The sequence below is a fragment of the Neofelis nebulosa genome, chromosome 4, assembly GCF_028018385.1.
Source record: "Neofelis nebulosa isolate mNeoNeb1 chromosome 4, mNeoNeb1.pri, whole genome shotgun sequence".
In the NCBI taxonomy this organism is placed as follows: domain Eukaryota; kingdom Metazoa; phylum Chordata; class Mammalia; order Carnivora; family Felidae; genus Neofelis; species Neofelis nebulosa.
Genome location: NC_080785.1, coordinates 2,734,530 through 2,762,254, shown reverse-complemented (window position 1 = coordinate 2,762,254; position 27,725 = coordinate 2,734,530). Strand labels below are relative to the sequence as shown.

Here is a 27,725-nt window from a genome sequence, read left to right as displayed (position 1 = left end):
TAACCTGCTTCTGATCACTTCAGAACATAAGCATGCTGACGGCACAACGTCACAGAGGGGGCAGGCCTCCCGGGTGGTGCAATTACTGCGGTTTACTCGTGTGTTCTCGTCAGCGTCGTCGTTCTCGTTTCTTCGGTTGTTGCGGTTTGATGAGCCTCCAGTGGTCTCTCGGTGGTTTGGGTTGAGTTTTCCTAGTTGATGATGTTGGGTATCCTTTCTTACTTCGTCATAGGTTTTTTTAAGGCAGGGAAAGAAAGGCCTGGCTGTTACTATAGTTTCTTCCTTTACGGATTACTGACCAGGTCCGGAGAAGCGCAGACCTCCCACCGAACCAAACAGTGGCGGTCTTGAGCCTGTGAGAGCTGCCCCCTGTAGCGGAGCCTCCTACACGGAAAAGACCACCTGTTCCCCTGCACTGGAAAATACATTTTCGTTATTAGTGAAGGGAAAGGGAAGCATAGCAAACTGCATGGGTCGGTGCCCCAGCCCCAAAGTCCCGGCTACGACTCCCAGTGACCTGCAGACCTGTATGCTGTAGGGACAGCGCACTAACTGCCTGTTTTTTTTCTCCCCAGTGAACTTGAAGATGACTTACTTGGAGAAGATTTGCTGTCTGGCAAAAAGGTAAGAAGTTGAGGTCTTCCTGAAACCCGCCTGTAGGCGCTTCGTTTCACTCAGCATAGAGGAGTGTGTCTCCCGCGTGGGGTGCACATTCATGTGTTGGAATTTGAATTGCCTTTTTTTTCTTCCTTAAATATTTAATTTTGAGAGAGAGAGAGAGAGGAGAGAGGAGAGAGAGAGAGAGAGAGAGAGAGAGAGAGAGAGAGAGAGAGAGACAAAGCACTAGCAGGGGGATGGCCAGAGAAAGAGAGACACAGAATCGGAAGCAGGCTCCGAGCTGTCAGCACAGAGCCCGACACGGGGCTCGAACCCACAGACCGTGAGATCATGACCTGAGCGAAAGTCGGACGCTCAACCGACTGAGCCACTCAGGGGCCCCTTGAATTATCTTTTAATTGCAGAGAGCTGACTGTTTAATCTGTTAGTAAGTTCTCCAGTAACTATGCGAGAGGTCAGTCCTTTGTCACAAACGTTTTAGTTCTCACTCTGCCTGGGGCATCCAGCAGCTGTTGAGTTTGGGAAAGCAGCAGCATAAAACCACCATGTGCTCGTAAGAAAACTAATATTGGGAGGCTAATATTTTGCATTCCCCTTTGAAAAAATACCTGTTTATTTGAGAGCGAGAAAGTGTGAGTGGGGGAGGGGCAGAGAAGAGAGGGAGAGAGAGAACCCAAGCAGGCCCCACCCTGTCAACGTGGAGCCAGATGTAGGGCTTGATCCCATGAACTGTGAGCTCAGACTTGAGCTGAAATCAAGAGTCCGATGCTCAACCAGCTGAGCCACCCGGGCGCCCCAATGCACTGCATTTCCTTTTTGAGAGTCTGCAGATATGGTTAAAGAGAGTCCTATTCAAATATAACACACATTCAGGTAAATGAGACTGGAAGTCTAAAACCTAATACAGGTTTCTGTAAACCTTCTTGATCAAGTAAAAACTTTGCTATAATTATGTTTAATGTGTGTATTTATAAGGTGTGTGTATCTGTATGTTGTGTATACGTATACATGTATGTTTATACTACTGCCAGTGTATTTTGAACATTGTAAAATGTACATTAAAAATAGAGGAGTGCCTGGGTGGCTCAGTCTGTTAAGTGTTGGACTTAGGCTCAGGTCATGATCTTGCGGTTTGTGAGTTTGAGCCCAGCATCAGGCTCTGTGCTGACAGCACGGAACCTGGAGCCTGCTTTCGATTCTGTGTCTCCCTTTCTCTTTGCCCTTACCCTACTCATGTTCCGTCTGTCTGTCTCTGTCACTCTGTCTGTCTCTCTCAAAAATAAGCATAAAAAAAAAACTAAATTCCAAAGATTAAAGTGAAATATTACATTCTTTTTTTTTTTTTTTTATAACTTTTATTCATTTTTGAGAGAGAGAGAGAGAGAGACAGAACATGAGCCAGAGAGGGGCAGAGAGAGGAGACACAGACTCTGAAGCAGGTTCCAGGCTCCGAGCTGTCAGCACAGAGCCCAATGCAGGGCTCGAACCCACAAACCGTGAGATCATGACCTGAGCCGAAGTCAGACGCTTAACTGAGCCACCCAGACACCCCAGAGGCGCTAAATTTTTGAGAAACTTATTAACAGTTTAAAAACACTTGATGTTCTTGCTAAATAAATATCAAGGTAGTTTTTTATGCTGTTTTTTTTTTTTTTTAAGTTTATTTTGAGAGCGAGCGCAAGTGGGGGAGGGGCAGAGATTGAGGAAAGAATCCTAAGCAGGCTCCACACTGACAACGCGGAGCCCTGATAAGGGGCTTGAACTCATCATGACCCAGGTCGAAGTCAGAAGCTTAATTGAGCCATCCAGGCACCCCATGCTTAGTTTTTTAAAGTTTTAAGATTGTGGTGGTTTCTTACTGTCCACAGTTCTTACATGTAAGCTCATTATACTTTTAGGTGATAAAGTCACATGATTTATTATATCAGATCTGATTATAGTTTCTTTTTATACTTATTTATGATATAGTTGATGAAGGTCTTGTTCTGGAAGAAAACACCAGTGCTGCCATTTTCTTGTAACTATGTTGCATGATTAGCTTTTTTGCTAATACATGAATTAGTTGTAGGATTCTTTGAAGCCACTTTCCTTTCTCCTGTTTCCTGCTGCATCATTGGCCTACAAGTGGCCTGGCTTCAGTCTACCTCAACTTTCCTCCTTTAAGTGGCTCTCATCACCTGTAACTTTAAGTAAGAATTAATTTAGTTACCTCTAAATGCACATGATCCCTTGTAAGTAAAAGGGGAAACATGGAAATACTGGAAGTGAAAAACCAGTGAGATTGCCCCTCGGCCCGTCCATGTTTGAGGGTCTCAGGCTCTGGCCTCAGGGTGTGACTTGCAAGCCCGACCTTCCTGGGTCATGGTCACAGAGGGAAAGTGCTACTGTTTTCTTTCTGACTCGGCGACGTCGCACAACTTCGAAGTGCTCTTACTGTACGTGGGAGTTCACTACCCTAACGTAAACACCTTTTTTTCCCTTTGTAATTACTAAAGATACTTTAGTGAACAACACCAATTGGATGTGAAAATATTTGAACACAGTGAAGTATTTTTTACGTGAAACCGGATCTCTATCCTTGGACTAGCCTGGGCATCATTGTTCGCCCCGTGTTCCTATCAGGATGGCCCACCAGCCCTGAAGACTCTTTGGTGTCCGTTTGTCCCCATCTCATGAGACGTTTGGTCTGGTCGCGTATCAGTAAAGATGGAAAAGCACTATTTGGTTTGGATGGTAATGCTGACTATTCTGGGGATGTAGTCTCACTTTATTTTATTGCATTAGTTGATTTGTGTGACTCAGTCTCTTTTTTTCTTTTCTTTTTTTTTTGATGTTTATTTTTGAGAGAGGGAGATTGAGCGCATGCACAAGGGAGGGGCAGAGAGAGAGGGAGACAGAAGATTGGGAATGGGCTCCACCCGAGCCCAGTGTGGGGCTCGAATTCCCAAACTGTGAGATCATGACCTGAGCCAAAGTCGGATGTTTAACCGACTGAGCCACCCAGGTGCCCCTTGGTCTCCTTTTTTTTTTTTTTTTTTTTTAATTTTTTTATTTTAATGTTTGTTTATATTTGAGAGAGACAGAGTGTGAACAAGGGAGGGACAGAGAGAGGGAGGGAGACACAATGTGAAGCAGGCTCCAGGCTCCGAGCTGTGAGCACAGAGCCTGACGCGGGGCTTGAACCCACGAACCGCGAGATCATGACCCGAGCTGAAGTCAGACGCTTCACTCACCGAGCCACCCAGGCGTCCCCGCTCCGGTCTCCTTTCTGATGGAACAGGAATGCGTGGGGGCGGCAGCGGGATGCCTTCCGTCTCTGCAGCAGGGCCCTTACCCACCTTGGCCAGTTTGGAAGTTTAATTTAGAGCAGTGTATGTACTCCTCTCTCTTTTTCTCCTCTCTTCTTTCCTAGCGGTGTACCTTGCAGGAATCAAAGAGCTCAAATTTTCAAAAAGAAATAATGAAAGAAATAGATCTCTAAGTCCCCATGACTGACATTTTGCCATATTTCTTATATTGTTTTTCCGTGTGTTTTAAAGTAGAATTTAAAAGTTATATATATAAAGATCCCTGCTTTTTAATTTACCATTGTATTGTTGGCATATTCCCCTTGTCCTTAAACGTTTCTTGTTTTGTGATGGCTCCGTAATGGTTTTGTTTGTGCACACTGTAGTATACATAGCCATTCCTACATTCACTGAGGGCATTTCCAGCTCATTGCTAGGACTTCGAAAAGAACCCTGACTTTTTGTGAGCGCTTGGAAGGACACGTAACAGAGGGAGGGCAGAGTGCGGTCACCCGCCTGCATTTGTCGCCCTGATTCTGAGGTTTTCAGGTAAAGGCGGTTTTGCTTTATCGTTGCCCACTCCCCTTCCTGAATTATTGTGAAGTAAATCTCAGACATTATCACGAGATATATATACGCGTGTGTATATATACACACACACATATATATATATATATATATGTGTGTGTGTATATATGTGTATATATATGTATATATATGGGTATATATGTGTGTATATACATACGTGTGTGTGTGTGTGTGTGTGTGTGTATATATATATATATATACACACACACACGTATATATACGTATAAAAGTGTATTTATTTTGAGAGAGAGAGGAGAACCCAAACAAGGGCCTGCGCTCTCAGTGCCGAGCCCGGCGAGGGGCCTGTGAGATCGTGACCTGAGCTGAGAGCGAGAGTTGGATGCCTGACGGACGGAGCCACCCAGGCACCCCTATGATGATAGTTTAATGTACATGTACTATGTTTTTGGAATTCTTTTCTTTGCACGGTTCCGTCCAGGAGAATTTCTGGCCCGACGGTGTGCGCGGTTCGGCCTCCTGTCTCGTGTCGCCCAGTTGCTTTCTGGCGCTGTTTTCTCAGCTGGGCAGCAGGTGCACGGGCACGCCTTTCGCTTTTCTGTCCCCTGGCTCTGCGATCACTTCTCCTTTAAACTCTTTGCCCGTGAGGTAGATGAAAAGTGATTTCTAGTTAGTTTACTTTGTATTTATTTGGTGTCTAGTGAGAAGGAGTATTTTGTTGGGTGTGTAATCAGGAATTTATTGTTAGAGGTACGCTGGCCGCCTGCCACTATGTCTCTCCCCCACGCCCCCACCCCCAAGTCCCCACGAAATGTAGGGGGATGGAGCTTTGTGTGGGGAGAGGCTCCTGGGCTGGTGGGCCGGAGGGCTGCACAGAGTATAGTGACCGTGTCAGACCGACAGGGGCGGCCGAGGACAAGTTCATTGGTGTCCAGAAGGGAGGTTAGAGTCAAGTTTCAAATACAGGATAAAAACGAAAGGTCGGCCGGCTCCAGAATGAAGCAAGCTGGTGTGACCCGACTAGAGCTCTGAGAAGTTGGGGAAGCCTGGGTGCCGGTCGCCTGCCAGCCTGTGATGCCTTCTTCAGTTTCTGTTGTACCTCGGCAGCGGGTGCCAGACAGGTCGTCTCTGGTCCGCCGGTTCAGACCTCCTTCTACCTTCTGGGGAGTGCTGGAGCACGTTGTTTCCTTCATGGTTGTCTCCCCCCGGGAGAGGAGGGGCCTGCTGGTCGCACGCATTTCAGGAGCGTTCCCAGCCTGCTTTCTCTCCCTTTCTGGGCCTGGGGGCGGGGAGGGGGGCTGCCCCCTTCCCCCCGCCCGCGGATCGCCCAGAACGGAGTCCTCTAGCCACTCCACCCTTGTCTGACGGAGCGGTTTGCCCCGGTTCTTTGGGATGTAGTTGAAAAGCAGTTTTTGCCTCAGAGATGGAATCTAGGTCTCCACTTCTGCTCTGTCAGCAAAGTGGGTATTTGTTCCTTGCCTCCCGTGCACGGTACTTACCACATTGAGAGTCCACAGGTAAGATCTGGTTACCGTCGGGGCCGGCACAGCGTATATTCCTTTTTGTTTGTTTGTTTGGTGAATTATTTATTGGTTCACTGAGTTTTGACAAGTACTTAAAATTTTAAAGAAACTCAAGGAAGCAGCCTCTTACAGAATGTCATTTGGCTTTCATTGAAATGTTAATTTTTAAAGACTTTCTGTGGCTTTCTTTAATAAATTGGGCGGCCACATTTAGGCAGGCCTGGCTCATCTTCTTTAGTGGAGGACAGATTCTGTGGGCGACTAAGCAGAACTTGATTTTGGCTGTGAAACAGTCTGTTTCTTTTTCATACAGGTCCACCCCTCCCTTCTTCAAGTAAACTTCATGGCCCGTGTTAGTTCATTTTTATCTTGTTAGAATGTCAGCCATTAAGTAGAGTTCCTTGAGACCCGTGAGAACTATAAGGTTCATATTTTCTTGGCTTATGTCAAAAATATTATAACGAGAGTGTACACACAAGTTTGAGAAAGCTAGTTTTACAAGCTGTAAAATGTTAGGAAAAGACTGCTTGTTTCATCTTTAGAAAATCAAATCTTTTTTTTTTTTTTTTTCTTTCCTGTTTTTACCTTTTTTCATAACGTATGTGTTGGAGGGGCTTCTTTTGGAGGGGGTGGTAATTTGTATATACCATGAAAATAATTTGAATAGGGAAGGAAAGTGTGAAGGGACACTTCCTCCCCCTTCCCGCCGAAGTGTAAGATACTGGTGTGTATTTAAGGCAAAACCTGGAGTGTGCAATCACTAGGCTGCCTCCACCTATGGGTGTGGTGAGTGCGCAGGCCTGTCAGGAGCAGGGGCGGGACCTGAGCCAGGCATGTCTGTTTTCACGTGTCACCTCTATTGGACGGACCGGTTTTATTTCCTTACCATTTCAGTTCGGTGATTCAGTTCTCTAAAATCTGCTTATTTCTGAAATTCCACCTTGTTTTTGTTTAAACAAAAACCTTCAGATTTTGGGTACTAACAGTGTTAGATTTAGTCAAGTCTTCTTTTAAGTCTTTGTTTTAACTTCCGTTAGTTAATACACAGCGTTGTGTCAGGTTCCCGTGTACTGTATGCTGATTCGCGCTTCCACACGTCTGCTGGTGCTTCTCAAAGTGCACTGCTTAATCCCCGCCACCTGTTCCCCCTGCCCCCAGCCCCCAACCATCACTGTGTTCACTGTAGTTAAGGGTCTGTTTCTTGTCTGTCTTATTTTTTCCCTTTGTTTGGTGTGTTTCTTCTTCTTTTTCTTTCTTTCTTTTTTAAGTTTTTAAAAAGTTTTTATTTTGAGAGTGAGAGGGGTAGTGTAGAGAGAAGGAGAGACAGAATTCCAAGTAGGCTCCACACCATCAACGCAGAGCCTGATGCGGGGCTCGAACTCACGAAACTTGAGATCATGACTGGAGCTGCGATCAAGAGTCAGACGCTTAACCGACTGTGCTACCCAGGCGCCCCTGTTTGTTTTGTTTCTTAAATTCCACATATGAGTGAAGTCGAATTTAGTCAAGTATTACGGATACAGGGAAAAATATTCATAGGATACTACCAAAAGAGTCTCCCCTTTTCCTTTTTTGGTTAGATTTAGAATAAATGTGATCATTAGGCTTGTTGTTTCTTAAAACAAAAGTTTTATTATTTTTGAGAGAGAGAAAGGGGCGGGGTGGGACAGAATACCCAAAGCGGGCTCTGTGATGACAGCAGAGAGCCTGATACGGGGCTCGAACTCACGGAGCGAGAGATCATGACCTGGGCCCGAGCCGGATGCTTAACTGACCGAGCCCTGCCAGGCGGCCCAGCCTTGTTGTTTCTGCACTCACCTGACTCTGCGCGTGAAATGTGTCTGGGGAGGCGGGTGTCCCATGTGTGGAGTTTCTCCACTGGTTCTGTCCGAATGAGGTAACTTACTGAATGGCACGTGTTCTAATAACAGGGTGAGAAATAATCCAGCCAATGTAATTTTGCACATTTGTAACCAGTCTTTTTATGGAAGTGGCATGCATTAATTAGATTTTTTGTTTTAATTAGAATCAGTCGGATTTGTCAGATGAAGAGCTGAATGATGATCTTTTACAGAGTGATAATGAAGACGAAGAAAATTTCAGGTATTCCATATTAGCTCATTAAAATTTTTCTGGAACTAAATTGCTAGTAACTGTAATTTATAATTATAACGGGATATGATTGACAGTGTGATACTATATCATTGAACACAGCTTTATTTTACACGGGATATGAATACAACATTTATGTGGCAGCTGTATATTTCTGTAAGTAGGTTTTTGGTCTTGTATTTGATGACCTGTGTAATTTTGTTGAGCGCAGATTATGAGAGCTCGGGAAAGGTGTGTACTGAGTTCCTTTATTGGACGGGGCAGTGGCCTCACACACTTGGTATTGTCGCTTGCGGTTTGATGTTGCTGCTTTTGTTTCTTTTTTAGACCATTTTTACTTATATGTAGTCTGTTGACTAAGAATTGCCATTTTGAAAATCCCTTTGGACTGTACTTCAGACTCTACCTTGACTATGTGAGTGTAATTGTTCTAGTGAGTATAGTTACTGTAGTCGGTTTTGACTACGTTAACAAACACTATGAACTCGGTAGTTGATAAACAACAGAGATTTCTTTCTCGCGGTTCTGGGGGCTGGGAACTCCCAAGGTTAAGGCACCAGCACGGTCAGTTTCTAGTTTCTGGTTCCCAGATGGCATCTTCTCTCTGTGTCCTCGCTTGGCGGAGGGTGAGGGAGCTCTTGGGGTCCCCTCTGTAACAGCACTCACCCCTGTCGGGGGGGGGGGGCGGCTCCATCCTTCTGACCTGATCACCTCCCCAAGGCCCCACCTCCAGGCACCATCACACCGGGGGGTGAGGATTCAGCAGATGAGTTTTGGGGGGACGTGAATATCCAGCCCCAGCAAGCATGGACGTCTCTCTGTTGTTGATGCAGTAAAGCTCTGTTAGAAGAGCGGGGAGCGGTGTGTAGTATTCTCTGGTGGCGGAGCAGTGTTTTCAGTTTTATGAGAAGACCTGTATTGGGAAAACTTCGGGAGATCGCTCTGTCATGAACGTCGTTAACAGATATATGCCATTGATTATCGAACTACAGATCTGTAACTGGTTTTCTAACATGAAGCGGTTGTTTTTGGATAGCAGTGCAGTTTTCAGTTAGTTTATTCCACCACTTAAGTTTCCCAGGTCTGTTGTGCGACATCGTCAATGCGTGTACACTCGGCTTTATCCGCAGATCTTGCCCTCTAAGTGTTTTGGCGCTTACTGTTTGGTGTACTGTGATTTAATATGTTGAGTGTCATTTGTTTGCAGTTTTATTTTTTTGAGAGAGAGCGTGCACAAGTGAGGGAGGGGCAGAGGGAGAGCGGGGAGAGAGAATCGCAAGCAAGCTCCACGCTCAGAACGGAGCCCGACGTGACCTGGTGCTTCATCGCTTAGCTGACCGAGCTATCCCGCCACCCAGATTTTTTTTTTTTTTTTGTAGTTTAAAAACCCTCTTTGTTATTTTCCAAATATTACAAACTGATTGTTTTTTTAATTGTGACTAGTACAGATTTTATTTATTGAACATTGACATGTATTTTCATACACATTTTTAATATTTTGACTTTTTAAATAATTTATAATTTACATAATAGGAAAAGAAAAAATTGTTCTTAAAATTCCATCTGTGATTTCTTTCTTTCTTTCTTTCTTTCTTTCTTTCTTTCTTTCTTTCTTTCTTTCTCTCTTTCTTCTTTCTCCTCTCCACCTTGTGTACCTTTTATTTTAAAATTTTTATTTTTTAAAATTTTAGTTAGCATACAGTGGGATATTGGCTTCAGGAGTAGAATTCAGTAATTCATCACTTCCATATAACATCCAGTGCTCAGCACAATTCCCTCCCTGAGTACCTGTTACCGATCTAGCCCATCTCCCATCCAGCCCTCCCTCAAACCCTCAGTTTGTTCTCTATCGGTAGGTCTCTTGTGGTTTATTTCCTTCTCCTTGTTGTGTGTGTGTGTGTGTGTGTGTGTGTGTGATTTTTCTGTTTCTAGAGTAATACTGCCACTTTTACTTTGGAATCCTGGAAAACAGTGAGCATCCTTTTTACCCTGGAAGTTAGAATAAAATGTCGTCTGTTTGTTTTCAGTGCTAGAGTTTTGCCAGCCAGACTCATGTCCCCATCTGCTTGATCTGATTCTTTTGGGCAAAAAACGTGCGTCTGATGATAGTGCGGGTGCCGTATGCTTTAGGGGATCGTGGAGCAGGCTCAGTATGGCGCACTGAGCTCTGTTTCCAGTCGTGATTGGAGGAATGTGCATCTGCCCGTCACCGGGACAACTTTTCGCCAGTCGTGCTTGAAGTCTTTGTAACAGTTCGTTTATGGAGCAACTTAATTTTGAGCTTTACTCTGATTGGGCACCTTTCTTTCTGTTTTTGTTCTCTTTAGTTCTCAGGGTGTCACAATTAGTCTAAACACCACATCTGGCATGGTCACGTCATTTGAACTGTCTGACAACACTAATGACCAGTCCGGAGAACAGGAGTCTGAGTATGAACAAGGAGAGGACGAACTTGTTTATCACAAATCCGGGGGATCTGAACTGTATGCTCACGAGTACCCGGAGGAAGGACGCTACGAAGGCCACGGCGCTGAGCTGACGGAAGGCCACATGGAATATGTGGAGGAGCCGGAGGAGGGGCAGCTGTACAGTGACGAAGTGTTAGACATCGAGATCAATGAGCCCTTAGATGAATTCACAGTGAGTCTTTTTCCTTTGTGTGGCCGAAGATGACCTGGCTGCCTAGGCATGGGTTTCTAGACTGATTTGAAATCTATTTCCCTCCCTCGGGAGGGAGGGAAATTAGACCTTATTATCACTGTCTGCCAGTTTCTTTATCTGAGCTATGACAAAGTTTGTGTTGACAGCTTGTTTGGCTGGAGGTAATGCCCCTTTGTCATTCTGGAAGGCTGCACAGAATCGTGACCTTGAGGATTGCACCTTAAGGAAGAAAACAGCTTTGTGTGGTGGAGATACACTGTCAATTGTTGGAAGTACTTAATGCAGAGCTTTTATCCAGGCTTTAGACAAGATCTGATAAAGTCCTTCCAAGGTGAAAAGATTATTGACCTGCTAAAGACATCTTTAAGGTGCTAATATTCCAGAGTGATTGATGTCCTGTTCATTCATCCTTTTTTGTAACTGAGAACTGTCTAAACATGAATAAAGAGATTGGAGGTTAGTTTTGGAAATGTCACACGTAATTTGTTATCTGTAATCAGGAAGCAAAGATTGTGCTGATTTCTATTTCAGGAAGATGATTTTGATAAGTAGCTTTTTAAAAAGTTGAACTGTCAAGAAAGAAAAGGTACTCGTGAAAGATTGCTCGCTCATCTGTCTCAGTGATTCATCCTTAAGAGATACTTGTTTTTAAAACTAACGCTTAATGAAAATCTATGTGGGAAGGACGCGATAGTCATCGGTAGAATCTTAAGGCTTTCGTGATACTGAAATTCCACCGAGAGGCCATGTCACCTGGGCTGCCGGGCAGGACCCGGTGGAGACATGCACAGTTGGGGGTAACGGCGTTGCCTTATTCTCGTCATGTTCTTATTCAGCGGAAGCTTGCTTTTGAGAAAAAAATTTCAAAATCAGAATCTTGGTCATTGGTCATACGTACATATAAACGCGAGTAATTTTGAAAAGGATTGTTTATGTGGAACCTTAGGGTATTTAGTCCTAGTCATGATTGTGTTTATATATCTCAGTAGTTATTATTAAGATCTGATTCTTTTTGAATGCTTTCTCTTAATGGGAACATGTTTGTAGTTTTGGTAAATCAAAGCATGTAAAAGGCATCATGGGTGCTTGTTCTTTTGATAACGGTAATGGTTTGGCTTAGTAAGAAGTCTTCACTGTGTGGACAGGTGCTGTCTGGCTTACCGGTGTGTTTGTGGACTGTCTGAAGTTGGGGTACTATACATTTAAAATGTTTCTTAAAAATTAAGCCAAGATCTTTTAAAAATGTAGCCGGTTATTCGCTTGGTTAGAGCATTTTATTATTTCTACTGTTTGTCGGTAAGATAAGATGATTGGGTAATCCTATGTGAGTCCTTTTCCCTTGTAAATTCAACAGCTCAGCAAATCTCCACTGATGTCGGGGCACTGGGGGCACACATTTTGCTAGAATATGAGACATGAGGCATGGCCCCTGCCTTCTGTGAACTTAGAACCTGGCGGAACAGGTCAGTGTGGAAAGTGCTCGACAGCACAGCTGTGCCTGGCCGCGTAGGAGAGATTTCTCACTGTGGCCTTCTGGCAGAATTTGTCGTAAAGAGAATTCTCACAAGTGAGGACTTTCCCTCTCTTGTGTTGCATTGTCAAACTAGACCTGCATTTAGGCCCCTGGTTGTGTAAACTCCAACTTAGTTATCCAGTGTCTTGTGACCTATGAGTCTGGTCTCAAGAAGAAAAACAATGTGGCAACTCAAGATTCAAACCAAAAGAATCACGAACAGTTTTGCTTAGCGTTTCCGAAAGTGTCCTAACATTTTCACAGGGAGCCGTATGCCTTAACGGTGAGGCGAGGTAGTGTCAGCTCTCCTCGGGACATCTAGCTTTAGAGCCTTGGCCATTCTTTTCTCTTTCTTCCCTGTTTCTTTAAAATCTCTGGTTTCTGCATAGTTGTCATAGTGGTGGAGTCTGGCATTACCTTTGGTTTGGACCGAGGACCTAGATGGCCTTGAACCGGGGCGCGCTGCTCCTGCTCTGCTCCCACTCCGCCGCGGAGGGGGCCGCTCCCTGGCTTCCCAGGCCTTTGGTGGTGTGCAGTGAATTCATTATTCATGATTAGATGAACTAATGGAGGAGTAGTTTGCGTACCTGTGTGTCCCAGTAGCATTTTAGTTGATGAAAGGGTTTATTTCACTGTGGCCTATGTCCTGGTTAGGATTTGTTAACTTGTTTTCACAAGATAGACTCGAACTCTGTGACATGCAGACCATGAGCACATTTGGTCTTTTTGGGCTCACTCTTAAAATCACATGGAAGGACTAACTGGGAGTGGAATCGTAAAGCCACAGAATTTTACAGTTGGGAGGGACACTTTTACTTATGAAGAAACTTGAGGTCCACATTTAAAAGTTGGTAGAACAATCCTGGTTTTCTTTCCTGTTATACCCAATAGTAAGACGTTCCTTAGGTTTTGTTTTTGTTTTTGTTTTTGTTTTTTAAATGTTTACTTATTTCTCAGACAGAGAGAGACAGAGCATGAGTAGGGGAGGGGCAGAGAGAGAGGGAGACACAGAATCTGAAGCAGCTCCAGGCTCTGAGCTGTCAGCACAGAGCCCGACGTGGGGCTCGAACCCATAGACTGAGAGATCATGACCTGAGCTGAAGTCGGACGCTCAACCGACTGAGCGACCCAGGCGCCCCCTTTTTTTATTTTTATTTTTTTAATTTTTATTTTTTTAATGTTTGTTTCTGAGACAGAGCTAGAGCAAGACGTTCCTTAGGTATTATGAGTTTTCGCCAGTGCTGATCTTGAGAGCGAATTGGGATTCGATTTAAAAACGTGTACTCTTGTATTAAGAAAAGGTTTATATCGCTTATTATTTAACAGAATATTAGAAAATTGTTGGGTGATTTATACTTTTAAGCACAATCCATTTAGAGCCTTTAAAATGAACATAGATTGAGATTTCTGAGAACACTGTTCTGTAAAAACAATTTCAGATTGATAATATATGGGAAGGGTAGCAGGTTGTTGTTTCTTGGTGCGAATCCAGTGAGATAGGCTCTTCTCCATTGTACGTTAGCTGAAAATTTTCAGTACCATCGTCTGGCCTTATTTGAAATCGACAGTTGTGCTGTCAGTGACTTGAGGGTGGTGCCAGTTTCTCTTTTTGATAGAATGTGAACAGTTTCTTCTGGAGAGTAAAACGCAGTGTGTTCATATAGTCTCAGAGACATTTGTGGGATCTAACATGGTGTCTCATCTGGAATGCAGCTGCTTTCTTTGGGCGTTCTCGGTGCGGCTCTTGTCTACTCCACAGGAGTGTGTTCGGGTTCTGTCCGTCCTCACTCTTGGTTGTTTGTCTTGGAACCACCCAGTGTGTATTTCAGCCAGTGACCAGGCACACTGGGAAGTTCAGCTCTCTGCGTAGGATCAGATGTCCTTGTTACTTGGTGATGTCTGCAGGAACCCTTCTTTCTCTCGAATTGTCTTTAGCCAGCTTGTCTGCTTCCCTCCATATGCCCTTCAAGGGACGCCTGCCTGCTGACATGCCCCTTCCATTTCCTACAAAGCTGGAGTCACCCGTTTAATTCAAGGGATGGACTGATGGAGAAACAAGTTCTAATGTGACTGCTGATAAAGCTCTTGTGTTGAGTTGAATGGTTCACACTTTTGTTGCTTTCTATTGCCGTAAAAATGGTTCAAGTTTCGCATGATTTCAGCCCCCTTACTGCTGCTGAGCTGTGCTGTGTGAGCATATGCACGTTGTTTTTAAGAGGACTTTTCTTTCGTGCTCATTTTAAGTAGCGCTAATTATCAGGGCGCTTGGATTTGAAGCAGAGCTAGGTCACTAAGCTCAGCGACCGGGCTAGCGTATTGCACTCCGTCCTCATGAACACAGGGGAGGGCGCATTCTGTGTTTGTGCTGGGTGCTCTCTGCTTAGTCGGGCAATAGCCGTAGTAAAGTCTGCCAAAATAATTAAGCATGAGTGCTGAAGATGAAAAGTGCTTGTAAAAACCCAAAGCTATATGAGAAAAACTTAACTTTCTCTCTAACGGCTGTCAGGATGGAGAATACTTGCAGGCTTGTGGGCAGCACGGGCTCCAAGAGCAGGAAGACTGTGTTGCTGAAGATGAATTAAATGAGATCACTGACCGCCAGGTTGCTCCTGAACCGGAAGAGGTATTTGCTCGTCTTTTAAAAAGAGCCCAAAATTTTGGTGGTTTTTTTCCCTTCCAGATTTAAAATGAGCCATCTTTTTGGCATTAGTGAAAAGTTGATAGATACATCTCTTCTTTGAACGATGAGTGTAGTAAAAAGCCTGACCTTTCTCAAGTCTTTTGGGTGGTGAGTTCTGGTGAGCTGTGATTTCTTTCCACTTAGCTGTTTGCCCTTTAAGTGTTAGAATATTTTAAATGTTTGAGGGGGGCGTGGGTAGAGATCTTTAAAAAATGTGATGTATGTGTTAGTGCTTTGAAAGGGGTGCTGTAATCATTTTAAATTAGTTAACGTTCGTCAGAACCATTATGAAAAGAATACTTCTGGGTCCCCGTGTTTAGGTGCTGTCTCAGGTGCTGAAGAAACAAGGATGGTTGGGAAGCTTGGTCCCTGTGCTCAACGTGTAGCTTAAGACGGGGGAGGGAAGGAATGTGGGCAGATTCGTGTGATGTAAACATAGAAGTGAAGCTTCCCAGCAGAGGCTCAGACCCCTGCTTCACAAGCTCACAGATGGACGGGCCCTCTGGTTGCTGAGGGTGTCTTGGAGCCAGTTGGGAAAGTGGGTGGGCAGGCGTTGAGGCTTTACGGAAGAAGTAACCCATGGAGTAGTCTGAAAAATGGGTGTCATTTGGGTGAATAGAGGTGGCATAAGGCATTGGGTCTCATAGCTTCTGTGTTCCAACCTTAGAACTTGTCCTGTGGGCCAAGCACGTAAGCCACAAAATCATTCTGTAGCCTTAGGACCTGTTGGTTTTAAAACTTTTTTTCCGGGGCGCCTGGGTGGCGCAGTCGGTTAAGCGTCCGACTTCAGCCAGGTCACGATCTCGCGGTCCGTGAGTTCGAGCCCCGCGTCGGGCTCTGGGCCGATGGCTCGGAGCCTGGAGCCTGTTTCTGATTCTGTGTCTCCCTCTCTCTCTCTGCCCCTCCCCCGTTCATGCTCTGTCTCTCTCTGTCTCAAAAATAAAATAAAAAACGTTGAAAAAAAAAATAAAACTAAAAAAAAAATAAAACTTTTTTTCCTTATTAATGCTTTTTTTCCTTAGTTATTTTCCTTAATCTTTCCCCTCCTTTTCCCAAAAGATCACAAAAAGTGATATTTCCCTGGCTTAGGTCATTTACTTTAGGTCTTATGCCAGTGCTTTGGAAACTCAATATATAAAACATTTTATTTACCCTTTCTTTTCCCTGACACAGCTCTGTGATAGAGTATATGAACGTGCGTGCTGTGGACACTTTCCGATACATACTCTTTTCTCCTCTCTAACACACTAAATGTGATTTTTCCTTTTGTGCTTTCTGTCTCTTGCTATTTGAAATAATTTGAAACTCAGAGAATAAGATAGAAGAATAGTGTGATGAACTCTTTACTCACATTCTGCACTTGTAAAAGGAACCAGGACAAGGAACCAAGACAAAGCTAAAAGAGATGTTAAATTAGAGATGGTTCCCCTACTTAGGACTGCTCTGTTCTGGCAGTAACGAGCCACCGCACCAAGGTCCAGGGAAACCAGAGATGTCTGTGGGTCATGTCCACCACAGTGCCTGGTGGAGAGCTTGGAGCCAGCCTGGCTGGGTCAGACCAGGGAGGGGTGTTCAGGCTAAACACGTCCGGGAAAGAACTCTTTAAGACGCCATGAGAGGAGAGAAGAAGAAGGGCAGATAGGGGGCTGCAGAAAGCATTCCGAGTGCTGAATCGTTTAGAGGGACACCCATTAGCTCATGTCCTATTTGTTAGTTGGTGGTATTTTGAATTCGGAAAATTAATTTAATTGATTTTTGTCTATAATTTATTCAGTATTTTAGGTAATAGTCTTTTCAGTCTTTGATAATATATTGTGTTTGTGGCATATTTTAGAATGAGAAAAGCTTTTGTGAATTTTAATCTTCAGATGCTCTCTGGAGATACGAAGTACTGTTGTTGAAAGCAGTCAAAGGATAACGGGTGTTACCATTGCCTGGGGCCTTCCAGAAGTGCCTTTTGTACTCGTAGATCTAGATATTTCAGACTGTAATCGCTGAATTGTGTTCATTACAATCTTAAAGCAAAAGTGGGTTGTTTTTTAAAAAACGGTAATCTTGCCTTCCATTTTCAAGTATCTTTTGAAGAGAGAGATGTCTTTGGAGGAGCATTTTTGTAAAGGAAATGAACTCCTAATGTGTGTATTGATATGACAGAGTATCTCACACATATTTAAAGTCTTAAATTGGGGAAAAGTTAGATTCTTCCCTTACACCTTATACAATATGGATCTCAGATTGACTAAATATTTCAGTGTAAAAAATAGCCAAATATACACTTATACACATAGATATACACATGTCAAATTGTAAATGTATTGGAAGAAAGCATTTTTTAAAATGTTGGGGCGCCTGGGTGGCGCAGTCGGTTAAGCGTCCGACTTCAGCCAGGTCACGATCTCGCGGTCCGTGAGTTCGAGCCCCGCGTCGGGCTCTGGGCTGATGGCTCGGAGCCTGGAGCCTGTTTCCGATTCTGTGTCTCCCTCTGTCTCTGCCCCTCCCCCGTTCATGCTCTGTCTCTCTCTGTCCCAAAAATAAAAATAAAAAACGTTGAAAAAAAAAAATTAAAAAAAAAATGTTAATTTTAATTTTTTTTTTTTTTTTTTAACATTTATTCATCTTTGAGAGACAGAGACAGAGCATGAGCGGGGAAGGGTCAGAGAGAGGGAGACACAGAATTGAAAGCAGGCTCCAGGCTCTGAGCTGTCAGCACAGAGCCCGATGCGGGGTTCAAACTCACAAACTGCGAGATCATGACCTGAGCCGAAGTCGGATGCTCAACTGCCTGAACCACCCAGGCGCTCCGAATGTTTTATTTTTGAGAGAGAGAGAGAGAGTGTGAGCAACCATGAATAGGGGAGGGGCAGAGAGAGAGGAGGACAGAGGATCTGAAGCAGGCTCCAGGCTCCAAGCTGTCAGCACAGAGCTGATGTGGGGCTCAAACTCACAAACCATGAGATCATGACTTGAGCCAAAGTCAGATGCTTACCCGACTAAGCCACCCGGGCTCCCCAGAAGAAAACACTTTAATAATGGTGACCTAATGGCCTTAGGCTTACCTGCAGAAGAGAATACTCAGCAAATATTAAGAGGTTTATTTTTCACTAATGTCAAAAAATTCCACAAGGTGTTTCAGATCTGGTGTAGACCTCACTGGGTAATCAGGTACCCAGACTTCTAGACTTCCATGGTATGTTCTAGGGCTGCTGTTTCTACCACGGTCTACATCCAAAAAGTAGATTGATTGCCGGAAGACTGAACAGGGACCCTGCTCGCCCTTTGAAGATACATTCCTGAGTTCTCCTACGACACTTCATAAATGTCTCTTGAGTTATGCCTTAGGCACGTGGCTGTAACTCACAGCAAGGGAGACTGGTGAATATAGTGTTTTGTTAGGTGACAGCGTGTCCAGTCAAAATTAGGAGTTTTATTATTAAGGACATGATAGAAAATGTGGAAAATTGAGCACCACGTTGTCTTGGTTATTACTTTCTACTCATGGTAATAGGGCCTTTTTTTGTTTTAAGTATCTATTTTTGAGTGAGATCGAGAGAGACCAAGTGTGAGCAGGGGAGCGGCAGAGAGAGAGGGAGACACAGAATCTGAAGCAGCTCCAGGCTCTGAGCTGTCGGCACAGAGCCGGACGTGGGGCTCGAACTCACAGACCATGAGATCATGACCCGAGCTGAAGTCAGACGCTTAAGTGACTGAGCCACCCAGGTGCCCCTTTATTTTTTTTTTAAGTTTATTTATTTTTGAGAGAGAGAGAGAGGGAGGGAGGGAGGGAGGGAGGTGGGGGAGGGGCAGAGAGAGAGGGAGACACAGAATCTGAAGCAGCTCCAGGCTCTGAGCTGTCAGCACAGAGCCGGACGTGGGACTCGAACCCATGAACCATGAGATCATGACCTGAGCTGAAGTCAGACACCTAACTGAGCCACCCGGCGCCCCGGTAAATAAGGCTTTTTTAAGTCATAAATAAGGGAAAAGAGTGACTTGATTATATATAAGTACTCCAAAACACTGTAAAGAAGTTCAGACACATGACAAATGTGGGGAAATATTTACATGTGAGCCTAAAAATTAATATAGTTAGTAAAGTTAATATATTCAGTATGTAAGAGTTAAATATACTCAATATATACAGATGAGCTCTCCTATAGAAAGAAGGCTAAATAATATGAGAAAGTAATCCAAAAATTAGGTAAGCAAATGAGCATTAAGTATGTAAAATATATTCAGTAAAATACACGAAAACTGATAATTTTAACCTTTTTTAATATTGGCAAAAATCAAAATTATTGGTCAGATATAGTCTCATTCAATTGGGGGACATTTCAGAAATGTTAAGTGCCAGGGGTCTGTCTCTCATGTCTGCATATTTGGCGAGCGAAGCTGGCTGCACCTTTGTCGTCAGCCGTCTGTCCATGGATGTTTGTGCAGCACACAGATTAAGAGACGGAGTGTCTTCCTGAAGAACCAGGGGCAGATGTGCTTTCTGCTCATTAGAACACACTGGGGGTGGGGGGGGGCTAAACTCTGGGTCCCTCCCGTGTCCTGTAACACAGCCCCCTGCGTTCCCAGGGTGCACAGGGAATCGGCTCAGGGAGCTGGCCCCAAAATGTCACTGCTCTGGGTCAGAGTAATGCGTTGTCCTCAACTGTGACCAGGGTCTCATGTCCTCTCACTGCCTCTGTGGAACAGTGGCCGGCGACCTCATTAGCTTGCAAGAAGGGTAAATCACACACCCTTCACTGTTCTTGACAGTATCGAAAGCCTTCAAGTCCTTTGGCTCAATAATTCCACCTTGACGAAGTCATGTGAAAGAGTCCATTTAAGATGTGTTCAAAGATGTGTACTCTGGCTGTTCGTTTGCAGCCTTGAGAGTAAATGGAACCAATGTAGTAGGTTTTTCTAGAGGGTTAAATGACGGGGGCTGTAGGTTTACCAGAGGGTGCCCTGGCTCTCTGTTGGGCATGTGAAGTAAAAAGACCAAGATGATAACAATTCCTCCATCTGAGTGTGTGCGCGTGGGTGTGAGACTCTCAACATCCGAATGGATGGATAAAAAATGGTGATAGTGCTTACTTACCTCTAGATGGTGGGGGTTATTTGATACTTTGTATCCCAAATGTTTTATTTAAAAAATTTTAACATTTATTTGTGTGTGTGTGTGTGTGACACAGAGCGAGAGAGAGCGAGAGCAAGAGAGTGAGCACACGGGGATGGGGGTGGGGGTGGGGGGGAGGGGCAGAGAGAGGGAGACAGAGGATCCGAAGTGGGCTCTGCCCTGAGCACGGAGCCCTATGAGGGCTCAAACTCACAACCAGGAGATCTTAACCTGAGCTGAACTCAAGAGTCGGCTGCTTAACTGAGCCACCCAGGTGCCCCTGTACCCCAAATGTTTTGAAATATTTTTGCTATGACCAAAATAACTTTTATAAGTGGGGAAAATAAGATGGTTAAAATTTTGACCCTGGAATGTGTAAGGCAAAGAACCAGATTGCATTTGTTAACTCCTGTGATTTCTAGTTGTTAATTCTCACATGAAACATCCTAAGGGTGGATTTCAGTATGAATCTTTTTATAGAACAGAAAGTAAAGTCTCATCCAGATTAAATACTCTTTTTTTTTTTTTTTTTCAACGTTTTTTATTTATTTTTGGGACAGAGAGAGACAGAGCATGAACGGGGGAGGGGCAGAGAGAGAGGGAGACACAGAATCGGAAACAGGCTCCAGGCTCCGAGCCATCAGCCCAGAGCCCGACGCGGGGCTCGAACTCACGGAGCGCGAGATCGTGACCTGGCTGAAGTCGGACGCTTAACCGACTGCGCCACCCAGGCGCCCCAATACTCTTTTTTTTTTTAACGCTATCTGTTGGGAGGTGTAGTATTTGCTTTCTTTTCTTTTAAGCTCCATATTCCATAATTTAATTTTAAATTTAGTATTTGAAAGTATTAAAAAAAATTTTTTAATGTTTATTTCTGAGACAGAGACAGAGCATGAGTGGGGGAGGTGCAGAGAGAGAGGGAGACACAGAATCCGAAGCAGGCTCCAAGCTCTGAGCTGTCAGCACAGAGCCCGACGTGGGGCTCGAACTCACGGACCGTGAGGTCATGACCCGAGCTGAAGTCGGAGGCTCAACCGACTGAGCCACTCAGGCGCCCCAATATTTGAAAGTATTTTTAAAAAGTTACTCATACATTTACTTTATTCTTTTGTCCTTGATGGTTGGTTGAAGTTTGCCTTATTTATGTTGCTTAATATATTTTTTAAGTGTTTTTAATACGTGTGTATTTTTGTATTTACTGTATTTGTATTTGTAACATATTTAAAAAAATTTTTTTTAACATTTATTCATTTTTGAGAGACAGAGCATGAGCAGGGGAGGGGAAGAAGGAGAGGGAGACACAGAATCCAAAGCAGGCTCTGGGCTCCGAGCTGTCAGCACAGAACCCGACGTGGGGCTCGAACTCACGGACCGGGAGATCACGACCTGAGCTGAAGTCGGACGCTCAACCGACTGAGCCACCCAGGCGCCCCTGTAACATATTTTTCAATACATTCACTTTCCTGTCCTTCTGTCCCAGTGGTTGAAGTTTACCCTGTTTACGTTGCTTGTTTTGTACTGACTGAAAATTCTTTGTAATGTTCTTCGCTGTCAGGACTTTTAATGGTCCTTCTTGGAGGCAGGACATGTGCTGGTCTCTCCCCTCGTGACACGGATTTGGGGCTTGTTTTCTTTCTGAAAGTAGAGTCCGTCTACAAGATCTTTACTGGGAGCGTGTGGGCGCGATGCTGCTTGAGGTGTTGAAAGGTAGGGGTCGTGCGCTGTGCGCTGCCGTCGTGCCTTTTGCTTTCGGAGCCTGTCGCTCACAGAGCCCTCCGGGAGGAGTGCCACTTGCAGTCAGCCGCTGCACCGGGTTCCTGCCCGTGTGGCGGTGTCTCTGGCTTTTTCATCCATTTCCTTCAGTGTCTGCAGGGTGTTGACGGCCCCCCAGGCAGGCGAGGAGGCGGTCTGCAGCTCTTCGGAAGACCGCATTCCAGGAGCTGCGTTTGAGTACCTAGTAGAGTCTGAGTTACGGAACCGGAGAGGGACTTCGACGGAGAAGCCTACTTTAGGCGGCTCCTTTTATTTACCGGACGTTCTTGCCTGGTGAGGACGAAGAAGTCACTGTCCTTGCATCAAGTGAGAAAGACAGAATTACGAAGATGACCGCCAAGCCCGTCTCATTCTCTGGCCGCCTCGGTGCCGCTCGGGCTGCGGTCTTCAAACACGGCGTAAACGGGCTTGCCGGTTTAGGTACCGTTTTCGTGTCTACGAGAAGTGATGAGGGAAGTCCGCAAACATCTTTGCACGGTGTCACATGCTTCCTGTGAAAACTGTGGTCCCGTTCGTGTTCAGCGGCAGACACAGATCTGACGCGTGCGGTTCGGTGTTTTGAGACGCGTTTTTTCCAGTTACCGTCTTCCTTTGTAGGAAGCAGTTCTGTGACCCCAGAAGATTCCCTCTTCTTTCTTTTCTGGTCAGTCCTGGCTCCCCAGAGGCAAACGGCGTTTCGTATTTGTCGCCTGAAATCAGTCTTTCCTCTTCTAGAGCTTCATAGAAATGTAGCCCTGTCATATGTAAGGTTGACTCTGCGTCTGGCTTCTTTTGTTTAACAGAACGTTTTGGAGACTCATCCAGGTAGTTGTGGTGTATGTCGGTAGTTCATCCCGTCTTGTGAGTGTACCATATTTGTTCATTCTCCCAATAATAAATAGATACTTGGGTTTCCTTGTTTTTTTAATCATGAGTAAAGTAATATGAAGAGTTTTTTATACATCTGCCAGTGGCTATATCTTTTCATGTTCCTTGGTGTTATCTAGGAATGGAATTACTGAGACAGGGTAGAGATATGTTTAATTCTAGAAGAAACCACCAAATGGTTTCGCGGAGTGGTTGTTTTCATTTTGTACTCCCGGTGCTCGTGCCCGAGAGTCTCCGTTCTCCGTCACTTGGTCCTGTCTGCCTTCCGTTTAGTCCTTGGACTGGTTGTGTCATCATGACTTAAGTGTGTATTCCTTTGCTAACTAAGGATGTTGAGTGCCACTCCTTGTGCCTGTTGGACTTCTCTATCTTCTTTGTGTCTATTTTTAGTCTTTTAAAAACACGGATTGTCTTTTTAATTTTTGTCTCTCTACTCCACATGGAGAGTATATATCGTCTGTGCATACGCATGTGTTGTCTGTATCTGCCTGCTCCACGTAGAACATTTATACGCCCACTGTCTGTATGTTCTTGATAGATAGGTGTTTATATCCAGATAGACGTCTATGTGTATAGTGAATATTTTCTCTGACACTGTGGCTTGTGTTACAATTTTCTTAAAGGTGCCTTGTCATGAGCACAAAATTTAATTTTGATGAAGACCAGGTAATTCTGCGGCCCAAGAAACCTTTGTCTACCCCAGAGCTGCAAAGATACTAGCCTGTGTTTTCTTCTGGAAGCTCTGTAATGTTAGCTATTTATACTTTAGGTCTCTGATCTATCGCAACTGATACGTGTGTGTGTGTGTGTGTGTGTGGGAATGAGGCTCACTGTTTTCTGTATGTGCCCCTGATTGTTGCACCGTTATTTGTTCCCGCTGCATTGCCTTAGTGCTTGTATTGGGAATTAGTCGACCATTTAAGTTTGTGTCTCTTTCTGGAACCTTTTTTATTCCCTTGCTGGTGTCACACTGTCTTGATTGCTGTAGCATGAAATCAGGTAGTGTGAATCCGCCAGTTTTGTCGTCCTTTTCGAGATTGTTTTGGCTATTCTAGATCTTTTGGATTTCCATGTAAATTCTGTAACTGATTTGCCAGTATCTATTAAAAGTCTGATTGGGATTTTGGTAGAGAATGCATTGTATCTTTCCATGGAGTTGGGGGAAAACTAACATCTTAATAATCATGTTGCTATTAATTGACACACTTTAATTCTTCATTTCCGACCTGCCCTATTATGTCTTTGACCTCACTGGCCTCTAGTGCTGTGTAGAGTGGAAATACTGGAGCCACTCATTCTTGCCTGGTTCTTGATGGCAGGGGAAGTGTTTGATGTCCCACGAAGTACGTAATACAAGCTCACTGAAGCTTTGTTTGGCTTGCTTTGTTTTCATCAGATTGAAGAAGCTCTTTTCTGTATCTAGTTTGCTGAGATTCTTTTAAGCGTGATACATGGGTGTTGGATTTTGTCGGTGCTTTTCCTGCATCTGTTGAGATACTCCTGTGGCTTTTATCCTTTCGTTTGTTAATGTGAATTAAATTGACTTTTTAAAAAAACTATACTAACTATACTCCAGACTTTATTTCCATTACACAAATTTTTAATTATTAATGACTTCTTTCCGTCCCGGGATCCAGTCCAGGGGACCACACTGTTGTGTCTCCTCCGGTCTGTGTTAGTTTGTCAGTCTTTCCTTGTGTTTCACAACTTTAGACTTGTGTTTGTGACAGTCTAAAGAGGTGTCCTGGCCAGGTATCCTGTAGACTGTGTGCAGTCTGGGCCTGTCTGGTATTTTCCTCATGATTAGACCGGAGTTCAGGGATTTTGGAGAGAATATCACAGAGGTCCGATGCCCTTCTCCTCCGTCACACCACTGGGTACAGGACCTCCCTGGCAGTGTTAGCCTTGATCATGTGGTCGGGTCAGGTTTGCCATTGTGGGTGGTAGGTCTGTAAAGTGCTGTCTTTCCTTTGCCCCGCTCTGTTCTTTGGAGGCAAGTCCCTAAGGGTGCGTGGTCGCCTGTCAAGGTGTGGGGAAGGCCTGAAGTTCCACCTCCGGAGGAGGGCTTGGGGCAGGGGGGCTATCTGCGGGGAGTTTGGAATTTATCTCCAAGATGTGTTAATTGAGTGTTTTGAATGCTAAATCAGCCTTGTGCTTCTGGCTCTTGCTAAACCTCACTTGGTTCTGATGTATTTTCCTTTTTATATTTTGCTGGTTTCCATGTGCTTTTATTGTTTTAAGGAATTTTGTGTCTGTATTTATGAAGGATATTGGTCTGTAATTTTCTTAATTTTTGCACAGTTTGCTCCATCTTTCCAACTTGTAAATTTTCACTGTTGGTAGAATTAGAATTTGTATTTGATTTGTATGTGTATTTCATGATATAATGAAGAATTATTCTCTATCAAATATTCTGTAAGCATTAAAAACTTTTGGGAAGTTTTTTTAAAATGGTGTTCTGTATACTTTTCTCCACCCCCCCAACTCCCAAGCCCCCCACCCCTATTTCAGAGAACTGCCTGTTTTTTTCCCCTTGGGTTTGGGATCGAATACTGAATTTTCTTTCAAAACACTGAGAGATCACAGGTTCATTTCAGAATTAGCTGGAGAGCTTAAAAAATATGCAGGTCTGGGGCGCCTGGGTGGCGCAGTCGGTTAAGCGTCCGACTTCAGCCAGGTCACGATCTCGCGGTCCGTGAGTTCGAGCCCCGCGTCAGGCTCTGGGCTGATGGCTCAGAGCCTGGAGCCTGTTTCCACTTCTGTGCCTCCCTCTCTCTCTGCCCCTCCCCCGTTCATGCTCTGTCTCTCTCTGTCCCAAAAAAAATAAATAAAAAACGTTGAAAAAAAAAAAAATTAAAAAAAAAAAAAATGCAGGTCTGGGTCTTGCCAGAATTCGACTTTCTAATTGTTTATGTATACAGTTGACCCTTGAACAATGCTGGGGTTAGGGGTGCTCGTCCCCACTCAGTCAAAAATCTGCATATAACTTTTACTTTTGGATCCCCTAGAACTTAACTACCAAGCGCCTTACTGGTAACAGAAATAGTTGATTAGCACCTGTTTTATATGTTATGTGTATTATATGCTATAACAAATAATAAAGCAAGCTGGAGGAAAGAGATGTTATTAAGAACATCTTAAGGAGGGGCACCTGGGTCGCTCATTCGGTTAAACGCCTGACTCTTGATTTCAGCTCAGGTCTTCATCTCAAGGTTGTGAGTTCAAGCCTCGCGTTGGGCCATAAGGAAGATCTGTTTATAGTACTGTATTCATCCAATAAACCCACATATACGTGGACCTGTGCATTTCCCACCTGTGTGGTTCAAGGGACAGCGGAATGTGATCAGATTCTGACTTGTCTGTCTCTGAAGAGCTTTCACAGTGGTTTTAATGTGTGCCCTCTGCTAAGAGTCACAATTATGGCTTTCAGCTTTTCATCATAATTAAGTAGCTAAAATTAAACCTCTGAGTACTTTTGGCAGAGCCTAATAAGATCACAGATACACAATTATTTAACTTCTTGTACAATAAAATTTTAAGATAACTTGATTATTGTTTGTCACCCAACACCACCCTTCCTATGAATGGAATACTAGATATAGATAGTCCTTGTCAAAAACTGTCCAGAAAGTCAGCATTTTGGCAGATTGGTTATTTAATTCTGTAAATCATATGGCTAAAAGAGATGCTTTTTCCTTTTCTTTTTTTTTGAGCCCAGTATTTAGAGTAAGAGGCAGTAACCAGTGCCTGAAGGCACGAGTCCAGTTTAGTGAAGGTTGTCAAATGCACCGTAGTTGAGGCAGGCAAAGCCACTTTAGGGCTTGTGTAGTCCTTGATGTAGTGACCGGCTTAATTGGACACCTGTACCACAAGTTTGCGTTCTAGAAATTCCATTGCTCAGAAAACCAACTTAATGCTATGCTTCTGTAGTCCTGCCTTCCCTCCGTTTCTAACCATTGGCAACCAGTATAATGTTTTCTCTTGGAGCACGTCCTGTGAGCGGACTTGTCGCAGTATATCGCGATTGGCCTCTCCCATCCCACACACCTTTGCCACCTCACCCCAGGTGTCTATCAGTAGCTCATTCCTTGCTAGGGCTCAGGAGCATTGAATGGACCCGCTTTATGTGTCCATTCACTTACTGTTGATCCAGTTTTGCTGACCCAAAAGAGAGCTATAAATATTTTCCTACAGGTTTTTACATGCACATAAATGATCATTTCTCTTGGACAAATACCTGGGAATGCGAAATGCTGGGTCATAGACTCGATTTGCTGGTGGGTTTTAGGATTTGCTTCAAAGAAAGACTTTTCCAGTCATCCTTGGTCTCTTGAGATTTCTTAGGTGGAGATTTGGATGCAGAATACCCTTTATTAGCTTCGTATTGTCAAGCTGTGCATTGAACTGGTTGGAAGGTCTTTGAACTGAAATTACTGTTAATGGTTGAATTAGGAATGACTCTTGTAATAAATGGAATCTTTGCTTTATTGGTGGCCATTCCTTTCCCTCCTCTGTGGCCTGGCTACTCAAAAAGCATGGTCTGTGAAGTGTGTTGGCTTCACGTGGAGCATGTTAGAAATTCAGCGTCTCAGGCCCCCCTGTGGAGTCATAATCTGCATCAGAACCGGGTTCCTGGTGATGGGTGTGGACATGACATTTGAGAAGCACTGCTCTGGAGCATACGGACGAGGAGAAGAGCACTTTGTCCGTGAGCTTACCCTTGAGTGGAGCGGAGTGCCGCCCAGGCCCAGCTGGGCCCTTCGCAAGTGTTACTCATTGGTTTCAGATATTCAGGAAGACGGGAATAATACCAAATATCAAACCGACAAAATACCAAGACTTTGGTGCTTTAAGATTCCGTGCTATACTAAATGTCAGAGTACTGAAAGGTAGCGTCACTGTCATCAGGCTTAAAATATATAGTCATGCATTCGTCATTGTATCTTCAGGCATTTGAACTCCTGAAGGTGTGTAGAGACTTGCAGTATTCACAGCAGTGAGTACGTGCATTTGTAGTTGACTTTTTTTCATGGAAAATGTT

The 27,725-nt window shown here is 44.2% G+C and overlaps 1 protein-coding gene across 12 annotated transcripts in view; it reads left to right on the top strand.

Moving 5' to 3' along the window:
- The window catches only part of RBM33 (RNA binding motif protein 33), a 138,160-nt gene that overhangs the window by 34,017 nt on the left and 76,418 nt on the right, over nucleotides 1–27,725 (top strand). For 8 of the 12 annotated variants that reach the window (XM_058723675.1, XM_058723674.1, XM_058723681.1 and 5 more), the window contains 3 exons: nucleotides 576–624; nucleotides 8,001–8,077; nucleotides 10,414–10,726. In XM_058723675.1, the coding sequence (XP_058579658.1) occupies nucleotides 576–624; nucleotides 8,001–8,077; nucleotides 10,414–10,726 (439 nt within the window). Of the gene's footprint in view, nucleotides 1–575; nucleotides 625–8,000; nucleotides 8,078–10,413; nucleotides 10,727–27,725 lie in introns of those variants that run through there. The other 4 variants (XM_058723676.1, XM_058723677.1, XM_058723679.1 and 1 more) reach the window with 2 other exon arrangements.